Source organism: Poecilia reticulata, linkage group LG15, assembly GCF_000633615.1.
Source record: "Poecilia reticulata strain Guanapo linkage group LG15, Guppy_female_1.0+MT, whole genome shotgun sequence".
Classification (NCBI taxonomy): domain Eukaryota; kingdom Metazoa; phylum Chordata; class Actinopteri; order Cyprinodontiformes; family Poeciliidae; genus Poecilia; species Poecilia reticulata.
The window spans coordinates 13,740,636-13,765,199 of NC_024345.1; the positions used below are offsets into that span (position 1 = coordinate 13,740,636).

General features: G+C 38.6%; 2 protein-coding genes across 4 annotated transcripts; one reads left to right on the top strand and one right to left on the bottom strand.

The window, feature by feature from the left end:
• Positions 1 to 5,944: 5,944 nt before the first annotated feature.
• On the top strand, positions 5,945 to 7,841 carry sfr1 (SWI5-dependent homologous recombination repair protein 1). The gene is made up of 3 exons (XM_008429374.2): positions 5,945 to 6,745; positions 7,100 to 7,435; positions 7,521 to 7,841. Exons 1-3 carry the CDS (start codon positions 6,653 to 6,655, stop codon positions 7,707 to 7,709), a joined length of 618 nt encoding a protein of 205 aa, XP_008427596.1. The 5' UTR covers positions 5,945 to 6,652; the 3' UTR covers positions 7,710 to 7,841.
• cfap43 (cilia and flagella associated protein 43) lies at positions 7,755 to 24,564 on the bottom strand. Of its 3 annotated transcripts, none has more exons than XM_008429371.2 (38): positions 24,435 to 24,564; positions 24,058 to 24,311; positions 23,891 to 23,987; positions 22,593 to 22,760; positions 22,278 to 22,383; positions 21,985 to 22,120; positions 21,819 to 21,901; positions 21,613 to 21,744; positions 21,412 to 21,525; positions 21,234 to 21,311; positions 20,970 to 21,118; positions 20,739 to 20,842; positions 20,495 to 20,644; positions 19,849 to 20,003; positions 19,567 to 19,731; positions 18,527 to 18,657; positions 17,595 to 17,748; positions 17,206 to 17,349; positions 16,701 to 16,778; positions 15,847 to 15,954; positions 15,657 to 15,761; positions 15,453 to 15,569; positions 14,797 to 14,964; positions 13,904 to 14,110; positions 13,656 to 13,742; positions 13,379 to 13,459; positions 12,647 to 12,775; positions 12,409 to 12,528; positions 12,100 to 12,207; positions 11,823 to 11,909; positions 11,651 to 11,739; positions 11,367 to 11,574; positions 11,131 to 11,243; positions 10,411 to 10,576; positions 10,123 to 10,287; positions 9,080 to 9,160; positions 8,831 to 8,984; positions 7,755 to 8,207 (listed from the first exon to the last, which is right to left on the bottom strand). In XM_008429371.2, exons 1-38 carry the CDS (start codon positions 24,461 to 24,463, stop codon positions 8,032 to 8,034), a joined length of 4,896 nt encoding a protein of 1,631 aa, XP_008427593.1. In that variant the 5' UTR covers positions 24,464 to 24,564; the 3' UTR covers positions 7,755 to 8,031. The 3 variants fall into 3 exon arrangements, with proteins under 3 accessions (XP_008427593.1, XP_008427595.1, XP_017164650.1); XM_008429373.2 differs by having other exon boundaries at positions 7,945 to 8,207; positions 17,206 to 17,319; XM_017309161.1 differs by lacking the exon at positions 14,797 to 14,964 and having other exon boundaries at positions 7,945 to 8,207.

Genomic DNA, 24,564 nt, shown 5'->3' on the forward strand with positions numbered 1-24,564 from the left:
GTGGTCACCAGTTTAAAAACGGGCAAAGTTTTTGGGCGGAGGTGGTAAAAGAGAGAGAGAGAGAGAGAGGGGGAAAAAAGTTAGATTTGGGAGTTGTGATTTTTTTCCTTTCTCTCTCTCTTTCTTTTTCTGTTTTTCTGAACAGAAAACGGAGGGGGCTGTCCCAGGTTGTGCTGATCTGCAGTGGGCAGTAAATCCATTCCGCTGCAGCTGCAACACATCTGGTCCCCATATTGAAATAAGAAACGTAACTTTTGCTCCATATGGCTTCAGACAGTAGGTATGGCTGAGTGTTTTCCAACATACGCAGTCAGTTTTGGAGGGTACAAAATCAGCGCTCAGTTGTGAGCGGCTTGGTACGAATCAAACTTCTTTGTGTTTTCACTGGACTTTGCGTCACTGACGTGGATTGGACATGACGCGTAGGTGGTTTTAAAAGTCCTTAATGTGACAACTTTTTTGGAACTACTTTTGGTGAGTGCAGATCTAGAAGCTTCTTTTTTTAAAATAGCTCAAGCTCAGTGAGACTGAATGAAGAATGTCAGTGAGCATCAATTTTTAATTTCACTTAGGTCTTTACTTTGACTGGGCCATTTCAACACAACAAAATGTTTTCATCTAATCCATTCCATTGCATCTCTGGTTGAACATCTGGTGTGGTTCTCCTGTTGGAAGATGAACCTCCATCTTTTGCAGCCTGCAGCACATCACTTCTGATCAGCATCTTTGGCTTGGCCACACCTAAGAAAAAAAACATCCAACAGCATGACGCTACCGCTACCATGCTTTAAACTGCTTTGCTTTGCTTTATGTTATCTCTGGCACGTCTACTTTCTTGTTCTTTTTGCTTCTGTTTGTTCACTAATGTTTTCTAGCAAAACCTCTGACGCCTTCACAGACCAGTTGTATGTTTTGAAAGGATCTCTTAATTCAGTCATCGCTTGTGAAGAACTTCTATTTATTACAATACCAATGCTTTCCACAGTCAGGAGCAGAAAAAGTTGTTTGGTTCTGGCAGAGGTTGACTTGGCAAGGTTTGCATGGGCGCAACCCTCGCAGCTCAACCCACAAACGCATTGGAAGGAAATAAACAAGTTCTCCAAATGTGAGATATACTGCCAATGAGGATTCTTGAAAAACAAAGAAAAACAGACATAGACAAATTGTCTTACTTTTTGTGGTAAGTTTACTAATATATCTGTAGACGAATGTCGAAGAAATGCCAAAAAGGATGTTCTCCATAGTGATTTTTTTGTGTTTATGTTTGTTTGTTTTTTTAAAAGAATATTGTGTCCTTCTGCTTTCACCTATTTTTTTTTATTTAAAAAGGGAACTGAATAATTCCTCACCAGTTTATCCCCCCCCCCCTTTTTTTTTTGACATAGGATCTTTGTGAGAATCTTGACTCAGTAGCTAAGACTTGGCATTTCAGATGTTTTTCCCCCCCAGTTAATTTCTCTTTCCATAAAGGCTGGGATTAAAAACAATACTTGAACAATAATCTTTCTAAACAATCATCACTTTTCAGAGAGTTTTTCAAATTAAATTCACTCATCAATTGACTTCTGGAGATAATTGTTTGCACTCGTTTTGTCTTCATGGTGTCTTGAGTAAAAAGGGGCTGAGTACAAATGCCTGCCATACTTTTCAGATTTTTTCTCTCTTTTTTGCTGAAAATTCGGTTTCCTTTCACTTCACAATTATTTTCTACTTTGTGTTGCTCTGTCACATAAAGTTACAATAAGCCACATGGAAGTCTGTGGTCGTAACGTAGTAAAATGCGGGTAAGTTCAGAGGGCGTTAAGTCTCTTACGCGCTTTTGTCAGTGAAAGCTCTTCATTTTTGCAGCTTTTGCAGGGACTGTCTTCCTGTTTGCACTTCTGTTAGGGAGGTCTGATACTTTTCATGTGACAGTTATGATACTCTTCAGAAGCTGCAGCATGGACTGTTTCTCACATCACAAGCATTCCCAAATGAGAGGACACAAGGGCTGTTTTTAACTCTGTAATCAGAATACGCATTCCCAGTCTGCTAATTTACATTGATGCCGTTTGGCACCAAAGTAGATGCTTTATTCCTCCAGTTTCAGCCACAGACTTCCACAGGTTCCCTTCAACCACCACACCCAGCGAAGCAATCCACCCACCAGGCATGACTCAGAGCCAGAAAGACTCTAATCTGCTCAAATGATTGAAAACAAATGGCCCCATGGAGAGGAGCTGCCCCGCTCACATCCATGTGCGAGCTTGGACAATGCCAGATCCTTTAGCAGAAAGCAACAAATTCCAGGATGGTGGGAAAAAAAGGAGAAAAAAAAAGCAGAGCTGACTAAACAGTGATGCCTCTTTTCAGATACACTCCTTTTGGTGTGAAAGACCTGCAAGGATACGGCTTTGGTATGTTTGCAGAGCGGGACGGCAGTGTTTTCCAGAGGTTCGACAAAAGACCTAAACATGGAAAATAATGTGACATTATTCACCGTTACCCAAGTGGTAGAAAAAAAGCTTCTGTGTAACATGGACTCGGTATCCGTACTGATTTCGATAGGAATGCTTATACTATCGTTTATTTGCAAGGTAACAAAGAAACTGTTGCTCTAATTATTTAAAGCCTGTCTTATGTAGTTGACAATAAAGCAAAAAGAGAGAGATAATTTTATGGTCACATTACTCTCGGAGGTTTTTGGATATCTAAAGAGATAATGACTGGGTCTGCTCTGAGCTGAACTTTTAAACCACTCAACTGTGATGAAAAAAAAAAAAAAACATTCCACTGCCGTACTGGATACTTGGCTCAGACAACATGCAGGCACATTCTGGAGAGAGGAGCTTATCTGTTGCTTATCTATCTCGATACAAAACCGTCGCTTTATCTGACAAGAAAAACTTAAATATGGTGTTGCTCAGTTCAGAGGACTGCCTTTGATGTTCTTGTCTAACGTAACTTATCACCTTTGAAGGGCCTATCATTATATCTTAGAGTGATGCAACCTGTGGATATTAAAAGACTGAAAAGTAAGTAAATTATATTTAGCACTATTTCACAGGTTTTAAGGAGATAAGTGATTTTTGAAGTACTTTTTGAGAACAAATGAGCATGTCTCATATATGGAAAAAGACTTTTGACTGCTGATGGACTATTGTTGTACACAGAATATTAATTATTTTCTACCTAATAAACCGCCTTTGGGAACTATCACCTTTTCAACTACATACAAAAACTTAACAGTAGAGGATGCAACAGTTCTTGCTACAGCTCGAACAGAAACCAACATTGTCACTGCAGCTTTTGTTTGTGCCCATAAAATGCAACACATAAAAAAAAAACGGCTTCCTTTATGGGTCTTTTACTTTTTAATGTGTCCACACAAATTATCTGCTGATAGAGATACCACTGTACAAACAAAGATCATGTTGAATCAATATTTACTGTTCCATGTGTTGCTGGAAACCTTAGGCACACTTTAAAAATCTTCAATAGTGTGCCGGTCTGTTAGATCTCCAAGCTTCCGCTCTTAGACAGAAGTTCTCGTGACTTCCTCCTTATCCCCAGGTAAACTGCCATGTAAGTTTTCACTTAGTAAAGTCAAATTACAGATGAATTTGCTATCTGAGGGCAAACATTGTATTATGTACTGATGCCTTAGTTCACTGTTTCAAACGTTACGTCATCACTCAGTGGGAATTTTGCTGCTAACGGCTCGTTTTATTGGTCTATAATCAGGCACTTTGTGATCATTATGATATGAGGCCTTTCGTTGCTCTTAATTGATGCAAACAGTTTGAAACCTCCAGTTTGTTTTTCAAGCCCTGTCATGACAGTTAACATATTGCATTTGGTTTGAAGTGAAAACAACCAATAGATTTATTAAATGTCAAACAATAATAATTTACTTTTGACTATCTAAAGAAAATGAGGGAAAAAAAGAGCACCTGTGCTTTCTTAATATGTAAAAGAAGTACAAGTTTGAATATATTGATCAAAGTATTTTTTTTTCTTCTATCCAAAAGGATAAGAGTTATGAAGATTAATGTAAAACAACTGCTTCAAAACAACCGTTAGACCAAATTTAAAGCACGTTTCAACAGCAGACCTCTCCCATCTATCAAGACAAGGAAAGGAAACATGAAGTATACGGCTATTTGTGGAGGAGCTCCCTGCTGACAGGATCTTTATTTATTTCATTAATGACACCTGTCTTTTTCTCATCAGTGGCATGTCAACATGTCTGCCGTGAGAAAAAAAATATCAGCTACAACAAAGTTCATATAGCCTAAAATGTTTCCGGTTCTCTGCATCTGTGTGTTTCTCAAGGTGTTTCTTGAGGTGAAAACATCTGGTGCTGTCAGGTAATTTTGCTGTGTCTGTGTATAAGAAAGTATTAACAGATGAGTCACGTCAAATTACAGGGCGATCTTAAGAAGACAATGCAGCACATTGACTGGAAATCAAAGTAACCCAAAACACAAAACAGATTTTCAGCTAAACAAAAACTGAGTGGGACAAAAATAAATAAATAAAAAAAATGAGCCATGAAAACTGGATCTTTTATTCTCCAACGTTCTGTTTAACTTAAAGGTAGTTTCCTAACACTAAGCTACATAAACATTAACAAGAGTTAATAGCTTGTGCAAACATATGTACTTAATAAGTAGCCATTTGTGTGTTTGTTGAAAGATTTGGCTCACTGGGTGTTTCACATAGAATCTAGATTCTACAAACTCATACCAGTTGAATCATGTATCTTACCAGAGAGAAAACCAAAGTATTTTATCTCTACTGTGAATGACAAAAAAAAAAGAGCACACTGTAGAGCCTTGACTAACGCATAGTAATTATTTCCAACCCTCAGCCCTGCAAGATTCATCCATATAAAATGTAAGAAAAAAAATCCCATTTCCTCAGGGTGTGTAATATCACGTTTCCAAGCACTGAGAATCAAGTCCAGGCAGCATCTTATTTAACATTATTACGCTCCTCGTGGCGACAGACAAGAGTCTCATGTGGAAGTGTGAAAAGACTTCTGAATTACACTTAGGAGTTAAAGGACTGTTAAAGGACGTGAATCAGCAAATGAGAACAAAGTGACTCAGACCCAGCAACCAGATCAACATGGACCCGACACATACGAGAGCCCAGATAAATCACTTTTACTCAGAGCTCAGCGTAACCGTCAGAGTTCCTCTGTTTATCCCTCAAGAATGGCTGCCTTTAACACTGACCTCATATTTAAACAAAACCGTGAACCCGTGGGGCATTCTGTAACTTTACTGCCCTTAATGAAGCTGTGATGGAGAAACCACATGTATTTTTTTTGTGTCTGTAAGCCTTTACTAATACTGATACTCTTTTTTATTACTCAAATCCCACATATCTTAAATTGTTTCTTTATTTAGAAGAAGAAAATATCAGTTTCTATTAACTTTTGAATTTTTAGACTAATTACATTGATGACACTAATTTATAACATAAATTAAAATAACACTAAGTAAAATACAAAAATACAAATAAATAATAATAATAGTAAAGTACAAATTCAAAATAGATGCCTTTTTAAAAGATATCTCTGAAATTGATCAAATATAGTATTTGTGTATAGTCTTTGAAGTGACAGAAAATGTTCCAGGTAACTTAGAAGGGGGTAATTTTTCCTAAGGGGTCTACACTTTTCAACATAAAAAAGAGCAGCAAAAGAGGCATAAAAAATTGGGATATTACAACAATTACTGTAGCACAGAATACGTTAAGATCACCCCGTTTTATTTGTTTTCGGTTTAATTTACAATTTATTTATTTTCTGTAACCTCTGTTTGTTTGATTATTATATATTTTTTAGCTACCTACTTTTTATCCACCTAGTTATAAAAATAATTGCTGTTTTTCTGTGTGCTTTGTTTCACCTTTGGTTTTTGTTTTGTCTTTTATTGGTTCGTGTTTATTCTTCAAGTACTGTTTCGAGTATGACTTGAATGTCTATATATGGTTCTCATTGTATTAAAATCTGAAATAAATCATAATTTTTAAAAAAAATTGGAGGGACCTCAATATTATGGCACTGCACCTGACTAAAAAAAAGTTAGTGGTAGCAGTGCAGCTGGTGCACAAAAAGTAACAGCTTGTAAAACAGAACAAGACAAGATCTAATAATTATTTTTGAGTGCATGGTTTAAGTCTAAAATTTGATCTGAAGCTGAAACAAAACAGAGTTTAGAGGCCAAAAAGCCCTAAAACCTCATATGGGCTAGTTTTCCTTCTAGGTGGTAACAAATACCTCAAAGGCAGCTGTGACTTAACGCAGTACAAGTGAGAAATGATTAGAATGACATGTAAACACAACAAATATCTCAGATAACCCGCGAACACGTGTAATTTTCAGGCACTTCCGAGATCGTTAGAATAAACTACAACTCCCATGATGCTGTTCGGCTGACCGTAATCAAATTCTGCCCAATCACTTACGTTGAAGGCAGTTCGCCGCAAAAATACGGAAAGACAGAGTCGTCTTCGGAGGGTATTCAAAAGAAAGTCCTATTCAGTTGATTTTTTTTGTTTAAAAAATATTTTTTTATATATAAAAGCTTTAACTCGCAAACGCAACTGACTTGTACTGCATCGGCGAAAGAGTTCACATGAGTCAAAGTAATTTTAACCAATGGAGATGACACCTAAAGCAGCCAAACTGTCATGTGGGTACTCATCACCTGGTTCAGTCGAGTCAAGCCCCTCTGAGTTTAAAGAAGAGAAGGTGAGTATTGTTTTTGACTTTTATTAAATGCATCACTTTACGCTTGACGCAACTTGGAATCAATAAACATGTTTTCAGTCTGAAAAAGTAAATAAAAGGGTTTTTTTTTCCTGGTGTGGATAAATATGGAAAATAATAACAGTTTGGAAAGTATTTGTTTTCCATGTCTGATTCAAATATATCTATCTATCTATGTTATACCTTCACTCATCTGTTTGTCCATCTATTCGTCCGTTTAGTTTCCATGTCTGAGGAAATGCTGTGACATTTTGTACAAACCCAGTACATGTTGTTATCCATGCAAATTATCATTTACCTGTGTCGTTTGGTGTGATTCCCACTGCCACTCCCCAGCATCATTCTGGGCTGAGTGCCTCCCTCAGGGAGAGGCTGAAGAGAACACGGCGCTCCTTCATCTCACCCCTTTCTGTGGCCAAGCGCCTTTGTGTTGACAATGAAGAGGAGGAGGATACCCCACATGCTCCAGCAGAGTCCCAGGAGACTATCGCTGTCCACACTATGGATGCAAACAGGACTGAAGTGAAGCTGGGCGGTGAGAGGTTGCCCTCACTTGCTCCCCAACCATCACACATCTCCTCAGGAGACTTGGCTCTGCAGCTGAGGAAGGAAGTAAAGGAGAAAATGGAGACACTGCGTCGACTCAAGATGGTGAAAATGTACAGAAGCAAGGTATCAGTGAAGCCATCAAATATCTTTGCCAGCTTTATCACTTAAGACTGAAAAAGGCAATATATGTGTATTTCTTTCTCCTCAGAATGATTTGACGCAGCTCCAAACGTTGATTGACAAGTGGCGCAGTTGTGCTCAGGCTGCTCTGTATGAGCTCCAGTCAGAGTTCCCCGTAGACGGAAGGAAGGCCGACCTGTCCGAGCTCATTGACCTCTTTGGTCTCGATGATGGCATTCTGTGCTTTGACCGTGCAGAGGGAGAATTTACTACTTAACGCCAGAAGAAGTATCTTAAGTCCAGCAAGGACGACAGAAAAGAGTTAACACAATTCATCTCATTTATTGTTAGTGCTTGCTCTTGTTCACAGCAAAAATAACACTAAATATTCTGTTAGCAAATCAATGTATAAATAAATAAACTATGTGGTAACAAATGACACAAAGGCAGCTGTGCCTGGAAGCAGTACAAGTGAGAAATGGTTAGAGCAACACGTAAACACGACAAACGTCTCAACATCGCGAACACGTGTAATTTTCAGGCACTTCCAAGATCGTTAGAATAAGCTACAGCTCAAATACAACAACTAGTGTTGTCCGCTAGTTGTGTTTCAACTGATCGAGTGAGGGAAAATTCCTCCTTTCCAGACGCTCCACTTCCTTCCGGAGGAGGTCCAGTTCATCCGACTTAGCCCTAGCGAGATCCTCCAGTTGGCGCCTGTGAAGAATCTCCTGGTAGCGCTCGTCTCTTTCCGCTGCCTCATTTTCCTCGGTAGCTGAAACGCCAAAAGAGCCTCATTAATAGCTGAAACGGGAGGAAAGTCCCTTTTGCAAAGTAAATTAGTTAATGGTCAACTCAGTAAGTCAGAATATCATCAAAGTATGTATCGATCTGTTCAAAAACTAACATTTACACATTTTTATACATTCCCTTTATACAGACTGATACATTTCAAAAACGTATTTTGTTGACTTGATTGATTAATTGGTGATTATGTTGATTATGCATTTAATTAAACTGCAATGTCAGGATAATGAAAACTCAAATTCCAATGTCACATAAGATCAATAAAACTATACTTTACATACAGATTTGTTATAATATGGCCATGTTAGGAACTACACAGTCATGAGTAAGACTGCTGGCCTGACAAGCCTAAAGATCATGGCTAAAAAACATTGGCTTTTGACAGTGTTGCGTTAAACTTGACTGATTAATTGAAGTTGAATGGAAAGTTGAATAAGTTGTGAAGCAAAGCCCATTTTAGCAATTCAGGGGGATTCAGCAGCTCCTCCATGCTGCACTCTATTTATGCTGTTTTGCACGTGGTCAATTATACATACATTTCAATGATATTCTAGGTTACTGAGATGTGCCTGTGGATTTGTTTTCATTTACCTGCGGCTTCGTAAATGTGTCTCAGCTCTGCCACAGAAGTCTCCATCTCAGGAAGATTCTTCTTTATAGCAGTACTGCTGTCTGCTGTCATTGATATCTTTTTGTTAAGCTGTTTTAACTTTTTCATTCGCCGGTGAATGGCCCTTTTGTGGGTCTGAAATTGAGAGCGGCGTGCGTTACACATAAGATGTTGCTGGCTTTTGTGGTTCAAACTTTAAACGTTGTGCTAAGACACGTTCAGGTTGTTACCCGTTTCATGAAATCAATACTTTTCTCCATCTTAGAAATTTTCTCCAACACGTGAGTGTTCGGATCCTTCTTGCTGAGACACTGAAAAAAAAAGAAAGAAGTTAATTTGTACAAATGAACTAGAAAGAGTGTCTTCTCTAAATTTAAATTGAAAATGTCCAAGCTAATGTCCCAACATCTTTAATCAGGAAATATTTTTAATGACAAGAATGGATTATTTATATTCACAGCTTTCTTCCTGCATGGTTTTATGGGCTTTAACAATGTCAGGAAGCTACCAGCGGCAGAGCAACATGAACCTTCTGCCAAAGGAAACTGGCATTAAAGTGAGGAAATTCACGTGCAATGCTTCGTTAAACTATAACGGATAATTTAGTTGATCTGTTTTCTTTTCCAAAATCTAATCTAGGTTTAAAAATACTAGTGAAATCTATTGTTTTAGTACAACAAGGGTAAACATATATTCTAGAGTAAACAATTATCCTGTTAGTGGTTTGGCATGAATTTAATTAAACTGCATTTTTCTGGTTTAAACTCTTGGGGAAAGAAAAGGACGTGAAGAATTTCTTGCTTAAAATTTTAGGACTGAACTAAATAAAAATACATTTGGAGGAGGAGGGGATGTAAAAACCTCTATCCACACACGACGTCTTGAATAAGAGGTTTAAATGCTGAAAAGGCAAAAAGGGTGGGGAGGCTGAAGGAAGAGGGTGTGAGTTTTCTATAAAAGATAATCCATCTGTGCTGGGAGATGGTAACAATTTTCTGCTTGCAAAACATCTCACCGTGCCAAAACCAAAATACCTGCCTGGATAACACAGGGAGGAATTTGGCCAGACACACACACTGGATTAATGTTTTGCCCCATATGTAGATGTTTTTTTCTTTTTTTTCTTCGTATTATTATTTAAACCTGATGCTGAATCCTCTGAAAACCTCTGACATATAATTAACGCGGTAGGAAAAAAAAAATTCCAGTCGTCAAAGAGCAAATCAGTTTCCCAGAACTTCAAAAGCAGAGTTAGGATTATAAACTAGATTACTTCCATATCGTCCTTTGAGAGTCGAAGCATCTTGATGTCTCTCTTCTGTTCATGTAAGTCCTCTATCTTCTTGTCCAACACCCGGTGCTGCCACTCCAGCTGGATGATGTCCTTACGGACCTCGCAGCGTGCCTCCATGTAGGTTATCTTCTGCTCTGCAACTTTCTGATAACACAGGCAATAATAATTTGATAGACAGCTTTTATTGTTTTAACAATAGTAACATTTTTCTCATCCCCGTTTTGATATGAAAATGTCGGATGAAGACGTTTGACGGTAAAGACAGACCCTGATTTTCTCTTTGAGGTTGTCCACCACGCTTCTGTTGATAAGGATGTAGTCAGTCTCAGCTGTTTCAGCAGTCAGATCCACAGAGGACGTCTCCACCTGTCCCTGTGGCAGGACGACCAGGATCATAGGGTTCATGAGATGCTGGTTCCTCTTGTTCCTCAGGCTGCAGAAACATGACATCAGAAACCACCACAGCGTTATCGACAACATTTTTCTCACTTATTGTCTTTATGCATTATGCAATGGCAATGTTTTGGTTTATTTAGTCTGTCAGAGAGAAAAAAAAAGTGGGTGTTTAGTTTTTCAAAGTAATATTTTTGCCATCTTATTCACATTTATAAATGTTAGAGTTACAAACTAAATTTAGTTAACTCACAGGCTAAATATCTAGTTGACAAATTAAACATTTAGCTTTCAAATTAAAGATTAGTGTAAGAAGCTAAATATTTAGTTATAAACTAAATGTTTAGTTCCCAACAAAATATTTAAATTTGAGCTAAATATTTAGTTTAGTTTGAACACTAAATATTTAGATCCAAATTAAATACATGGAGCAAATACCTTACCAAGTATTTATTTACTTGGAAGTAGTTACTTAACTTTTCCAAAGTATTTAGTTCCACAGTAAATACTTATTTTCCAGACTCAGTATTTATTTTCCCATCTTAACTGGTCTGAGTAAAACAGATTGTCCAGTCAGAGGTTCTGGGTCCTAACCTTCGGAGTTCTTCAAAATGCTGCTTAATTTCTTCTTGGGCAGCATAATCTTCATCTAACCGTCTCTGCAGGAAGGCCTGCATCTCGGCAAGCTCCAAACCGTTTACTTTTATCTGTAAAACAGTAAGTAAAAAAATTAACAAACTGTCAGGGAATAAAATAAGTGAATATATTGCGTGTCTGAAATATAAAATGAATGCACATGGATGGTAGATGTGTCTTTTTCTTTGTATTACCTTTTGTTCACTCTCTACTTTTGTTTTGCGCACAGCACAAAATTTCTCCCAGACAGACTGGGTCACTCCTTTTGGCATGTTTTCCGGAGCATCCATCTCCTCCATGCCGGCGAGTATTTGACTGAGTCCATCAGGAGCGGGGGTGTTCAGACCGTGCTGCCTGAACACGTTGGAGTCATCTACAGACTGCGTCCCCCTCCTTTGAATCCTGGAAACAGTCGTGACAATCCGAGCTTTAAAAACGGCCGGCGTTAAACGACTGCTGCGTGGAAATGGCCACAAACCTGGGTCTACGCTTGAACAGTTTGTAAAGTTGATCAGTCACATACTTTGGTAGATCAGCAAACTCTTTCCTGAATTCGCTGTCGAGATTCTTTGGGTGATGAAACAAAAATATGCTTATCTCTCACACAAACCTTGTTTTCTTGTTTGTGTGTGTTTTATCTGAACGCTTACTTTGTCTTCAGCTACAAAGTCCTCATACTCGAACTGAAACTGTTCCACCATGTCCTTGTATCCCATCAGGTCTTTCTCTGTCGTTACCTGTCAGAAAAAGTTTCACAGTTCTGGCCAGTCAGCCTGACACACGTACCTGCTGCTTCACATCACTTTGTCAAATTATGTTCTGAGACAGTAAGGCGCTGTACTGGAACACACGCCAATTTCTACAAATGACATCTAGCTTTGATTATTAATAAATTCCTGCGCCATGAGTGTGGCCAAGATTTTTAACCTTTTGTGCCAGCAGTTGTTCAAGTTTGAGCTTGAGCTCTTGCTCTTGCCGGTTCATCTCCTCCACCTTGCGCACCGACTGGGCAAGATAGGTGATTTTCAGCTCTTCCTGCAAAACACGCCCAAGCCAATACGAGACAACAAATCAGAACAAGAGAGAACACTTTTTATCATGTGTATGTGCATCACTACAAGAATAATTTAAGATTTACTGTAGATGAGTTTTTTGAAGCAACTGATTTTATTGGACTTTATAAAGTCCAATGAATACATATGAATGCCACACTTTTTGCAATTTGATGTATGTTACCTGATATATAGCAGCCATGAACTTTACTTTCTTCTCAAACAGCTTTATGAGTGACTCATCAAACTTATCTGTTGACTCTTTGATTATTTCCTGCAGCTTTTTCATCTCAAATTCCAATCCCTGCAAAGCCAAGGTTCACACATGCTTAACACTGATCTCAACTAATATTTTGGTAATAAAATACAAAAAAAAAACACACACACACAAACCAAATCCCCTCCGCCCCCCTTTTTTTTACCCGTTTATATTTCTCCTTCTCCTCTGTGAGCTCTTTAAAGTTCTTTTCATATTCTTTGAAGAGTTTCTTCTCCTCTTCACTCCACTGAATGGGAGGTTTGGTCAAAGAAAACTCAGGAGGAAATATTTCCTGTGGAGTAAAAGCAAAACAAACTGTGGGCTCCTCGTGCTGTTTGGTCTGATTTTACTGGCATTGCCTTAAAGAAACAAATGTAAGAATTTAAAAAATAAAACTAAAAAAATTTAACTATTCTAGCCAAAGGAGAAAACTTAGAAGAATCTAAACCACCGGTTTCCAAAAATCAGTGTTTCGAAGAAAGACGATGTATATTAACCACAGAACAAAAAGGAAAAGAAAAAAGATTCTGGGTGATGGTGGTAAACAAATCCTTAACACAATGCCACTTAGAGTGGAAGAAGCCACAATTGTGATGAGGTTTGTAATGTAGGTTTGTCTTTTGGTTTTTAACACATAATTCAATCAGTTTCAATTTAGATGCGATTGCTTGTACTTGTGATGAGATGTTTTCTTGTAAATAAGAAATCCGTCACAGTTGTACGTACATTTCTATTAGACATAATTCTCCAATGTTTCTAAATAAACTGATCAAGCTAGAGAAGACGTTACACAGTTTTACAATGGGAAAATAGCGTCACCTTGCAAGACATGCTTTAGATTGGTCAATCATTTGGTTTAAATGTCCTTATGTGAACAGGGTATTTATATATTTACCACTTTTAAAATGTCCACTTTTTTCACTTCAAGGACTCCGTCCATCATGTCTTTCAGAGCTCTCTCCCTGCTGTCGTCTTTCTGCAACAGGACAAGCATCCCTCCTTCAGCAGGGCTCAACTAACTTTTTAATCACTACCATTTTATTTACTTTATAGATTTTTAAATCGCACATACAGCTGTAAACTGAAACCACTAATCTGAACAACGTGGATCAAAGTGTAGACAACGGCAAAGAATTAGCAAAAAGCTAAAAATGTTTATCATGACAGCGTACGTGTGCAGCCAGGCGGGCCTCCCTCTCCAGCCTAAGCCTCTCCTCCTCTGCTTTCTGCTCTGGGGTGAGGTATTTCTCCGCTTTAATCTGAAGTTGGACAAAGGCAACGTCTCGTAATCACACACAAGCTCACATCTCGGCTCACAAAACAAACAAACAAACCACAGAGCACTTCCACATTCACTCGTGCTCGGTTGAACTTTACGTGAACCATGTCTACTGCTAGGACATTTCATGCGGACAGTAACCTCAGAGTCCTCCACGATTAACAGCCTCTCTGGCCACTCCATGTCGGTCAGGCGGGGCTCCCACAGCTCCTCCTCGATGTGCAGCTCCAGCATGATGTCCCTGATGTTTTTGTTCCTGTCCTCCACTATTTTGATCTCTTTCAGTTTCCGCTTGAACAGGGCATCGAAGTCGGAGTTGAAAGCCATCTTGATACTATAAATCAAATCCTGCATTCAGAAGTGAGAGAAAGAATGTATTATTAAGACCGGGACAAAAACAATAACAAAATCGAATCTGCATCCTTGACTTCTTGTTGAAACCAGAATCTGTTTGTATATACAACAAGTGAATGTCTAATAATTAGTCAGTCCAGGAAGGAGACAGGTTCTGCTTTCCAAAAATCAGTGTTTCGAAGAAAGGCAATGTATATTAACCACAGAACAAAAAGGAAGAGAAAAAAGATTCTGGGTGATGGTGGTAAACAAATCCTTAACCAGCATATGCCACAATGCCACTTAGAGTGGAAGAAGCCACAATAAAAAGTAGATTGTATTTTTTTTTTCAAATGCAATCTGGTATGTGTGGAAAAAACAGAAACAACATCACAGGGAGGTGGCAGTATCGTGTCACCCCAGTATCATGGGGTTCATGCATTCCAAATACAGTAACATGTATTTGTGTTAAAAGATGGACTAGTGCACTTCACAAAACAGACCTAGTAAGATGATGAAATAATACTATGCACGTAATAAAGGAAGATGAGAGACCAGGCGGGAAGGTAAATCCTGGGTTCAAATTGGTTTTCCAAATAAACGATGCATACGGAGTGTGTGTTTTGGGCACTGGTTTTGGAAAGCATCAGAATCTAAATGAGTAGTAATCACCATTTCGCAGAGATTCGACAGGTTCCCACCTGTATCAGTATGATCTGGTTGACCCGCTGTTCGACAGTTTGCATGCTGAACTGGTCGTAGAGGTATTTGTTGGCATATGCTAACAGAACTGAGAGTTTTTCATTGTCTGCACTCTCTGCCACATGGCCTTCCTCTGGTTTGCTGCTGTCCTTCTTCCGGCCCATCAGCTGCAGGTTGAAATTGCGGGCACAACAAATGATGGAGCAAAACATGAGCGCCGAATCTGTGGCCAGAAGATTATAAACCATATCCAAAGAATATTGCAGTTGAGAAAATCATTGCAGCAGCCTGCTTTCAGCCACACGACTATAAATCTAAAAACATTTCAACAGCCGTGGGCTGGCGTGTGTTCAAGTATTTAAAGAGGGCTGCAGTGGGGAAAGTTCAGAGGAAAGACTGTGATTCCAACAACCAGTAGTGTTTTCAGAAGTAAACTTGTTTAGACTTAGATGGTTTTGTCCTGAAATAGATTTCCACTAGGAAATAAAGATTAAAAATGTGACATTTCCCTGCTACTGCTTTCAGAAAATGTCACATTTTGCTGCATTCCTGCTCCACACCCACAACGGTAAACATGGATCTAATTACTTTTAACTCATCACATGTGCATTACTTTGCTTCGTCAATCAGAATCTAAACCACCAGTTTTATTCACTTTGCTTGCAGCTTTTTCAATCGCCCTCATATTTTGAACCCTGCTGATGTCCTCCAACTCCTTCTCTCTTCGCTCTTTGAGGGGATAGTTCTGCACAGCTAACTTAGAGTGGAATGCCTGTGGATGACAGCCACACACAATTCAGTTAATTGATTAAAAAAAAGTAGTCTTCTTTATTAAATGCTTGCCACTGAGCCACTTTACATTGATGCTCCGGGGTTTGACCAACATAGAATCCCAGCATTCTCTCTTCAGGACGTCTCGTTGGAACTGCTTTTCTAGAATATCCTGCTCAATTTCAGCCTTTACCTGTGCATTGGAGCAACGTTAAAAGATAATTTTAAGGAATAATTTGAGGTCTATGGCGGTAGTGTTTACTTGAGCTTTCCAATACCTTCTGGGCTTCCTCCTCCGCCATGGCGTCCAGTCTCTTCTGCTCCTCCACATCTAAGTTAAACTGTTTTATTGGGAGGTTTTCATTCTCAAGCATCATTTTATGAACCTGACCACAAACAAAAGCACATTTTACACATGTCTTTTTGGAGAAGAATTCAATCCAAATTCAGATTTGTTTAGACATTTTAAAAAAGATGTTTGTAGAGTTACAGCATATCCTGGGTTCAGAAATCAAAAACGGAAAAATTTTTCATTTTTACCCTTTTCTTTGAACGTCTTTTTTTTTTTTTTTTTTTACTGTTATCACATAAAACAACATCAGTTATTTAGATGTACTTTACTGAATAGAATAAAAATCAGATAAATGTTTGGGACATATGCTTCAAAGTAATAATTTAGATATATTGTAAATTTCTGTTAGGTATATTAATATGCTGTTGGATGTAAAACTACGACCTCTATCAAACAACCTGCAGCACATTTTTCTCTTAAGTGCTATAGGCTTTAGAATAAAGAAAAAAACTAATCATCCTAAATAGGGAACAGCAATTGACACTATGAAGAAAAATGAAAAATGGCACCAGGCAGCAAAAGCCTGATTGACTTTTTTTTATAATGTGTCAATGGCAAAAATGGTTAATAATTACAAATGAGCAAAACATTAAGGGAAAAAAAACTCAAACTAAAAGCTGCGTGGCATAATGATAGGGAGATCTTTTTAAACTAAAGTTGTGATTTTAGTAACAGTGACAGTTTCTTATGTTTGTCTGCACTGACATTTTTTCCTGTTGACTGTTTATTAAACTGTGAGGACAAACTGTAATTCCAAGCAAATTACAAAAGCCTACTTACAGCCTCCCGTAACTCATTCATGGTATCTCTTAGCTCTTTCTTAGTTTCTGCATGCTCTTTGTTGTCTTCCTTCACAATCTGTTTTTAAAAAATAAAGGTAAACATGAAGGTAAAATTGTCTTGAAAACAAGCAAAGAGAGAACAGTCTTTTCCACCTTCCCCACATCAGGTGTACTAGAGACCTCCCACATGTTTATTATCAGCTCATCCATATGCCAAGCCTTTGTCATATGGAAAGGTGCCAACAGGTGCAAACGTCTGGTTAATGCCGTTGCAATTACTTGTTTCTTCCACTCTGTAAGCAGCAATAAATCAAACATCTGCAAAAAGCAACTTGGTGCCAACAATAACTGCTCTTTCTGAAATTACTTTCACATACAAGGTGGAGCAGGACCCTCTCGTAAACCACCCCCTGGAATATTATGAAACAAGATAAACATCTGTGCATATTTTCACCCTGTCTACAACCCTGTCAAAACCACAAATACAAGAGCTTGTCACTCACTTCTTCGTGTCTTTTTTCCAACCACGTGGAGGTTGAAGCAGGGGGAAGGTAATGCTCATCTTCCTCTGTCGCATCTAGGCCGAACTGTAAAGCATCTGTCGCATCTAGGCCGAACTGTAAAGCATCTGTCGCATCTAGGCCGAACTGTAAAGCATAAGTAGTAAATTTGGTTATAAATATTTATAATATTTGTCCGATTAGGGACATTACATATATAACTTTTAAAATTAATTAGCTAACATTACATATTATTATTAGAAATGGAGGGAAAAAAAAGACTGATAAAGCTAGAGTATTGTGCTAGACACTAGTAGAGATGGAATTTAAGGATGATTAGATTCCAAATAATACTTTAAAGAGAAAAAGCATTAAAACACAGTGAGCTTCACCTCGGTTTCCTCCGTTTTCTTGCTGCTAACTGAAGTCTCCTCTTCCTGCACAGGAAGGTTAATCAGGATGGGGTTTTCAGAAATGAATGAGGTCCTTATGGACTGAGCCCTAATCTGGCGTTTTTTGTAAGCAGCCATATATTCATCATCAGCTCTATAGAAAGGTATAAGAAATAAATAAGCAAACGAGTATGTTAGTGTAGTTTCAATAATGCAATATTATTACATTTTAATAACTGTAATTACCTCAGACTTCAGTTAACATGATACTTATTTCATCTTACAGTATAACAGTTAATAAAATACATCACTTCATAATTACCAATGATAAATAATCTTTAAAAATAATGAGAGGCTAATTTTTATGAATAACATTTCAATAAATTATTCAGTAATTTAATATTAAATTAATAAAACATGCATCATTGTAACCTGGTTATGTTTTAATCACGTTTGCTGTGAGATTTTCTCTACTCCGCTTTCATGCTCTTCACGCTTTTTATCAAATGTTACAGAAAATCAGAAGCTTGGTGAACCAATAAGAGGCTCGTAAAATATTACTAAAATATTAAGAATAGTGCTTATGATCACAATGTTTTGAAATCTGAAACTAACGTGTGCGTGGGAGTGGACAGAGCAGGCAGATGTGGAATCTGAGTGGGAAGATTTTCAGAGCCAGAATGTGACTTTTACTACAGTAAGTCTTTGTTTTTCCAGACCTTCGGCTCATGGTTTCTTTATAACCTCATAATACCGCCCCGCTGGACCTTAAGTCATGTTGTTTTTTACTGCTATCCTGCACCATAGATGGAAAAGGCAGCGTTTATTAAAAGCTACATCAAACTGCAGGTGACTTCCTTATGCAAGCAAGGACGCCCCCTACTGTTCACGGTTATGCACAGAATGAGCATGTGTACTGGGTGGCGCTTTACCTGATATCAGTGCAGAGGAGGGAGCCATCGCCTACGCCAGTAGTGACGACTTTCAGACTGTCTGGGGAGAAGGACACACTCCGAATTCCACCGAGGCGTTTTGAATGACACCGCCGCTGACAGCAGAGCTCCTGCAGGCACATCAGCAGTGTCATATCTGTGGCACTTTGCAATAATATTTGAGTAAAAAAAATATGAATGTATTTACAGATTATTGCAAATATATTGATATTAAAAGTTTATTTAACAGATACGCACAAACTAATACTTTGTCGGGAAGCCAAGGCAAATGATTATGTACTTTCCTGGTAACTACTTTCAGTTTTTATAAAATTGATGTACACATCAAACATGACTTTAAACACGGACTCTTTCTTTGCCCTTTTCACAAAGACTATATTTGTAGAGTCGTCTTAAGCTGTGGATCCCATCAGCTCCTCCAATAGCATGGTGCTCCTTCTCTTCTTAATAATGCTCCTTCTTACCTGGTCTATAAGTTCAGAAGGACAGCCACGTCTTGACAGGTTTGCATATGTGCCATACTTTGTTCATTTTTGGATTATGGATTGAACATAACAGCTCTGGATTTCTTTACTAAACCACCTTCTCCACAACTCTATCCCTTACCACGTCTGTGATACAATTTGCTCTCTAACAAACCTCTGAGATCTTCACAGAACAGCTGCATTTATCCTAAGATTAAATGACACACAGTTGGACTCTTAACAAATTTCAAACTTCTAAAGCCAATCGCTTCCACTGATTATAATTCAGGATGTATTAGAGTTAGTGAAGCTAAATATACATGCTGTTTTTAAGTTTAATTTGTAAAAAAAAAAAAAAAAGTCTGAAACCTATGCATCATTGACCTTCTGCTTCACAAGTTTGTATCACTTTGTGGTGGCCTAACAAACAAATAAAATCACAGTGGGAGAGATTGAAACCTGATTGTGACATAGAAAATGTCAACAAGTCAAGCGGTATGAATAAATTATCAACTGCAGCTGATGGCATGAAATACAAACAAAATTACCACTTACCATAGAGGAGGTTGATCTGAGCTGTAGTACACCTTGTCGTCCCATAGAGGCGAGCAACATGCAGTCAGGAGACAAAAGAAGAGTGGCGCAGCCGGGCAGCTGAAAATTAACTTCATCCTTTGGGTTTAGAGTGACCTTCTTTTTGCTGAAGATACTAAATGTGTCCTAAGTTAACAAAAAGGGGTCGGAAAATAGTTAAATTCCAATCAGTGCAAGGAATTGTGCCTAAGTTTAGGATGTATGAGGATAGAGACGCCAGGAAAATATAATTTGGGATCAAACCTCAGAAAACTGAAATCGCTGAAGAGATTTGCTTCTGTGGCAATAACCAAAGGCCTCACCGATCCCAAGAACGCAGGAAGTCAGTGGAGCTGGCACTTTGAATTTGAATATTTTGGGAATGTGCAGACAACCTTGGCGGTCTACAGAAAAAGAACCTAGAGGTGAGCAGAAGCACATCAGCGTTATCAGCTTTAGCAATAAAGCTAGCACCACAGAAAAGATAAGCCACATTCGTTTCTTCTGAACCATATTTATTGCAAGTCATAGCTCTGATACTAAGCTTAAACTGCTGTGTCATTCAGCAGTTTACCTGTCGGTTCTTCAAACAAGGGTGTTTTTGAAATAGCCAAATCACGGACATCAATCTGTTTGTTTTTTTTAACCAAGAACTGGACTCAAGGCTTTTACACAAAGACATGAAAGAGCAGAGAGAAATTCCTTTAAGATCTGCTCAATCACCCCACACATTTCTCATGAGATGATTAATCAGCTGTTGTCGACATGATAAATGTGTTCTGGGCTTTGTGTAGTCTTCTCACATAGTGAACCTAGATTTGTAGCTCCATAACTTTATGTGAAAGAGATAAGATTGTTTAGTTTTTTTTTTGTTTTACTACAGCTTGTATGTAACCGATGTGCTTTTTACCTCCAATGCCCTTGAAAGGTAGACAAAACATCAGCAGCCAGCTCCCCTCATTCTTTTTATCCTCCTGTGAACCACAGAGAGCAAGAGCTTTCACGTCCTCACCACGGGCGTGGCATTGTGTGGAAAGTGACAAAATTCTGCCAGGAACCTCTGGAGAAGAGCACATACAGGATAGTTTGTAATAAAGCCCAAGAATTCTCACATGAGATCTTTGTACATATTCATCTTTGTAACATATTCTTACCGACGTATCCTAGAACTTTAAACTTTGCTGATGGCCTTCCATCGAGTACATAAAGATGTGAATCCAATCCACTGCAGAGAAGGTAGCACCCTTCTTGATCAAAACTGCAAAATGACATCTTGGTTTTATTTTCATGACCCAAAACTAAAAGCTTTTCTCTTGCGTTTAATGCATTTATGTGTCACGAGTCATCTGAAAGTTGATGCTCTTTCAATGATGGAGGATACTTGCACTAGGTGATCCACAGCAGTGTGGTAGAGATCAATCTTGTGCACCAGACGAAGCTGCTTCTCAAAGTTCAAGTCAATGAAAAGGATTTTTCCTGAAGCTGTTCCAACAGCGGCGTAATGTGCAATGGGACAGCAGGTGATGTTTAACACCTAAACAGATGTAAATTATCTCGATACACTGTTATACACTGTTATGAGCTGACAAATCTGAAGATATTGTAATACGCTTGTGGAATCGTTGGTTTTTACTCGATGTCGATCTTACCTCTGTTTCTAGGGGCAGGGAGGCGAGGCAGGTGCCACCGGAGGACCACAGCTGCAGAATGCCACTATCCCTTAATGACTGCAGTCAGTGGAAACGTAAACACAACAGCTCACAGCGAAATTATACAGGTTATAACAACACAATATAGCCTGATTTACGAGAAACATAAACACTTTACCACACAAATGTTCTTGTCAGAGAACAAGGCAGCTGTCACAAAGCTGCTATTGTGAACATCCAAGATCTTCTCAATCTGGTCTGACTTTCCTGTATTCAGCACATAGATCTGCCCCTGAAAGATTGACCAAATTCGCATTTAGCTGGCATGTAAAGCTCGATGGAATATCATGTGTAGCCTAAACAACATTTAGGTGCTCACTGTATTGGCGGACAGAAGCAGTGCGTCTTTGTTGGGGGAGACCACTGCAGTCGTAACAGGTCTCTCTAACTGCCAAGTTTGTCTGATGCTTACTTGATTCTTTTCGCTCTGCAGACAGTGCATCACACTCTCCTGAAAAACATTGAAATATTTAAAGAGCTTTTATTTGAGAATGCCAAAAGCTGGTACTGCTCATTGCTGCATACCTTTCCTACTGCAATAAGACCATTGCCATAAAGGGCTGTAGCTTGAAAATAGAAGCTTTTGAGCTCAGGAATGGCATTCGCAGCTAAAAACAAAAGAAACAGGAAAGTATTCCACTCAGATGAATAACACGAGTGTTTGTTATGACCTGTGTACAATTTAGCTTACCTTTAGGGTCAACAAGGATTGAAACAGAGAGGCTCTCGGGATCAACAAGAAGGAGATAGCCTTCAGCACAGCCCACACAAAGTTGTGATGTGGCTGTCCAGCATATGGTAGATGGTGTTACTGGGGCTTCCTTATGCTGTTTGAACACAAGGTGAGTTGCAATCAACATTTTGTCCTTTTTGTTTGGATAAAGCTTATTCTAACAAATGGTTCAACTTGTGTAGTTAAATGTTTCATTTCTGTAAACAGTGGGGAAATAGTTCATAGCTAAAAGGTTTCTTTTTTTTTGAGACCTCTGAAAGGGCAGCCAGAATTTGAGAAATGCAGTTTGGGTCCTTTGTGAAAGTGGGAGTTGGTTTCTCTGAAGAGGAGACCGGGATTTCTGGAAGCTGTACTGCACTGCAATAGAACAAAAAAAAAAATCTACACGTGTAAATCACAACTTAATATTTCTTCTTGACAACTTTTCTGTAAGATTACCACTTCAACTATAAATACATGTGTTATTTTTACCTCTAAATGATGTTGGTTATATTCATGAACTATCCACTTATAGGTGAATTTCACGGATTATTTCTCTATGTGCTTTTTTTAATTTTATTTTTTACCTTGGTTTCAACAAATGGAAAGACCCACATCTCTCTATGTTCCAGAAAGTGAGGGTTGTGGTGCCCAAAGCACAAAGCTGGAGGCAATTCAAGGGGTTGAACTCCAAATAAATGACATCCCGTCCACCTTGAGACTGTGTACAGAGCAACTCAGCCTTTTCCCAGTTCCTGTAAACAGAATTACTATAAATGCCTAATTGGGATAAACATTAAAGTGTATAAGGTGCTCATTCCCTCATATTTCATTATATGTTGCAACCACAAATTGATAGACCAACACAAAATGACAGGAACATACTTGATTATTTTCACAATTCATCCATTTCTGCTTATCCAATCACCCAAGCATGGGAGGTGATGCTTACCTACAGCAGCCAATCTATCGCAGTGCAACACAGTCATGTTTTTGGACTGTGGGAGGAGAGAACCCATGCATGCACAGGGAGAACATGCAAACTCCGTGCATGCAGAAAGACCCTGGGCCGAGAATCAAACCCAGGACCTTCTTGCTGCAAGGCAACAGCTCTACCAACTGCACCACTGTGCATCTCTGGATAAAAACATTTGTGTGTTAAAGGGACCCACTGACAGTAAGAATCTGCTTTAAAATTAATATTCTGAGATGCTGGTGACTCCGTTTGACTGATCTTGAGCAATGTGGCAAAGAATTTGACAACTTTAATAACTAGCTGTGCAGCAACACAACTCCTAAGACATGCAAATGTAATTCTAATGTGGTTCTAAAAGTATTGACTTAGAACGCCAATGCATGTCACCATTTTCAGATTCTAAATTAAATATAATTTTACAAACCTAACTAGAAAATTTCTGAAGAAATTTAAATGGGGAGGGAGAGACATAATTCTAACTGTTTGAAGCAGTCACTTTTTCTGATAATAAAAAAAAAAACAGTCCGAAGAACTGCTTCCCGTTCAGGATCATGAAGCATGTCCATGGTTTGAAGCGTAAGAGATGAGAGAGCCATTTCTCGTCTCCAATAGCACCGCGATTCATATCTGTAGTTCACTCACAGTAATAGCAGCAATGAGAGAGAGATAGTGTGCGTAAAGCTCTGAAATTTTTCAGAAAATTCTGAAAATGAATGGCTGGGAGCCTGAGTTCAACCTGTCACATGATTTCGCTCTGAATCACCGACTTTCATACCAAAACGGTGTAACTGACACTAACTGTCAGTCAGTTGGAAATCCCGCTATCACACGTATCCCATAAAATATATTGAGGTTTGTGGCTTTACGCTGACTATGTGAAAAAGTTGAAAGGCGTGTTTGGTATCTTACCACACTGTGATGGAGTAGTCAGGAAACGACGAGCAGGAGCCCAAATAAGGCCCTCCATCACTTAATGTCAAAGATGTATAGTCCAGTGGCGTATTTCCTGCAAAAAAACACGTATAATTCAATACAATGATTAAGTTTCACAACAACATATCGCTAAAGCTAACTACCTTTCAGTTCATTTTTCAACTCTAATTCCGGAAAAGTGTGCACAAATATAGACGGATCCAATTTTCTCTCAGAGAAAGCAAACGTTCCACTTCTGCAGTCAGTTGTCAGCGCACCGACGCTTCTGCCAGGACTCGGAAATACGTTCCGTGTTTTTGTCTCCAGGTTTAGGAAGCATATATGATTCCCACACGCGTAACACACTGTATTGTTATCCACAAATTCGACATTGTCTCTTGTAAATCCTTGAATCCAGCTAATAATAAGGGGGAGAAAGCAGGAAAGTAATATAAGCAATGCTGGGCACAGCGGAAAACTGGCAGTTTTTTAGGAATGAAGTAGTAATAAAACAGATCATAAACGTAAAGAAGAAATTTACCTAATTTCTAAGGTTCCAATTTCGCTCATTTTAATTCAAGAATACGAGAGAGTGCTATTACAAGTCCGAGTTTTCAAGAAAACGAATTTCATAGGCAAGTGGTTTCGTATCCATAGCAACCACTAACGGC

Excerpts from the sequence above, each read along its gene's own strand:
- sfr1 (XM_008429374.2), top strand. The coding sequence starts at position 6,653 with ATGGAGATGACACCTAAAGCAGCCAAACTGTCATGTGGGTACTCATCA. Across the intron at positions 6,746-7,099 it reads CTGAGTTTAAAGAAGAGAAG|CATCATTCTGGGCTGAGTGC; the intron begins GTGAGTATTGTT and ends GCCACTCCCCAG. Across the intron at positions 7,436-7,520 it reads TGAAAATGTACAGAAGCAAG|AATGATTTGACGCAGCTCCA; the intron begins GTATCAGTGAAG and ends CTTTCTCCTCAG.
- cfap43 (XM_008429371.2), bottom strand. The coding sequence starts at position 24,463 with ATGAGCGAAATTGGAACCTTAGAAATTAG. Across the intron at positions 21,119-21,233 it reads CCCTGCCCCTAGAAACAGAG|GTGTTAAACATCACCTGCTG; the intron begins GTAAGATCGACA and ends ACATCTGTTTAG. Across the intron at positions 14,965-15,452 it reads TTGAAAAAGCTGCAAGCAAA|CTGATGGGCCGGAAGAAGGA; the intron begins GTGAATAAAACT and ends TTCAACCTGCAG.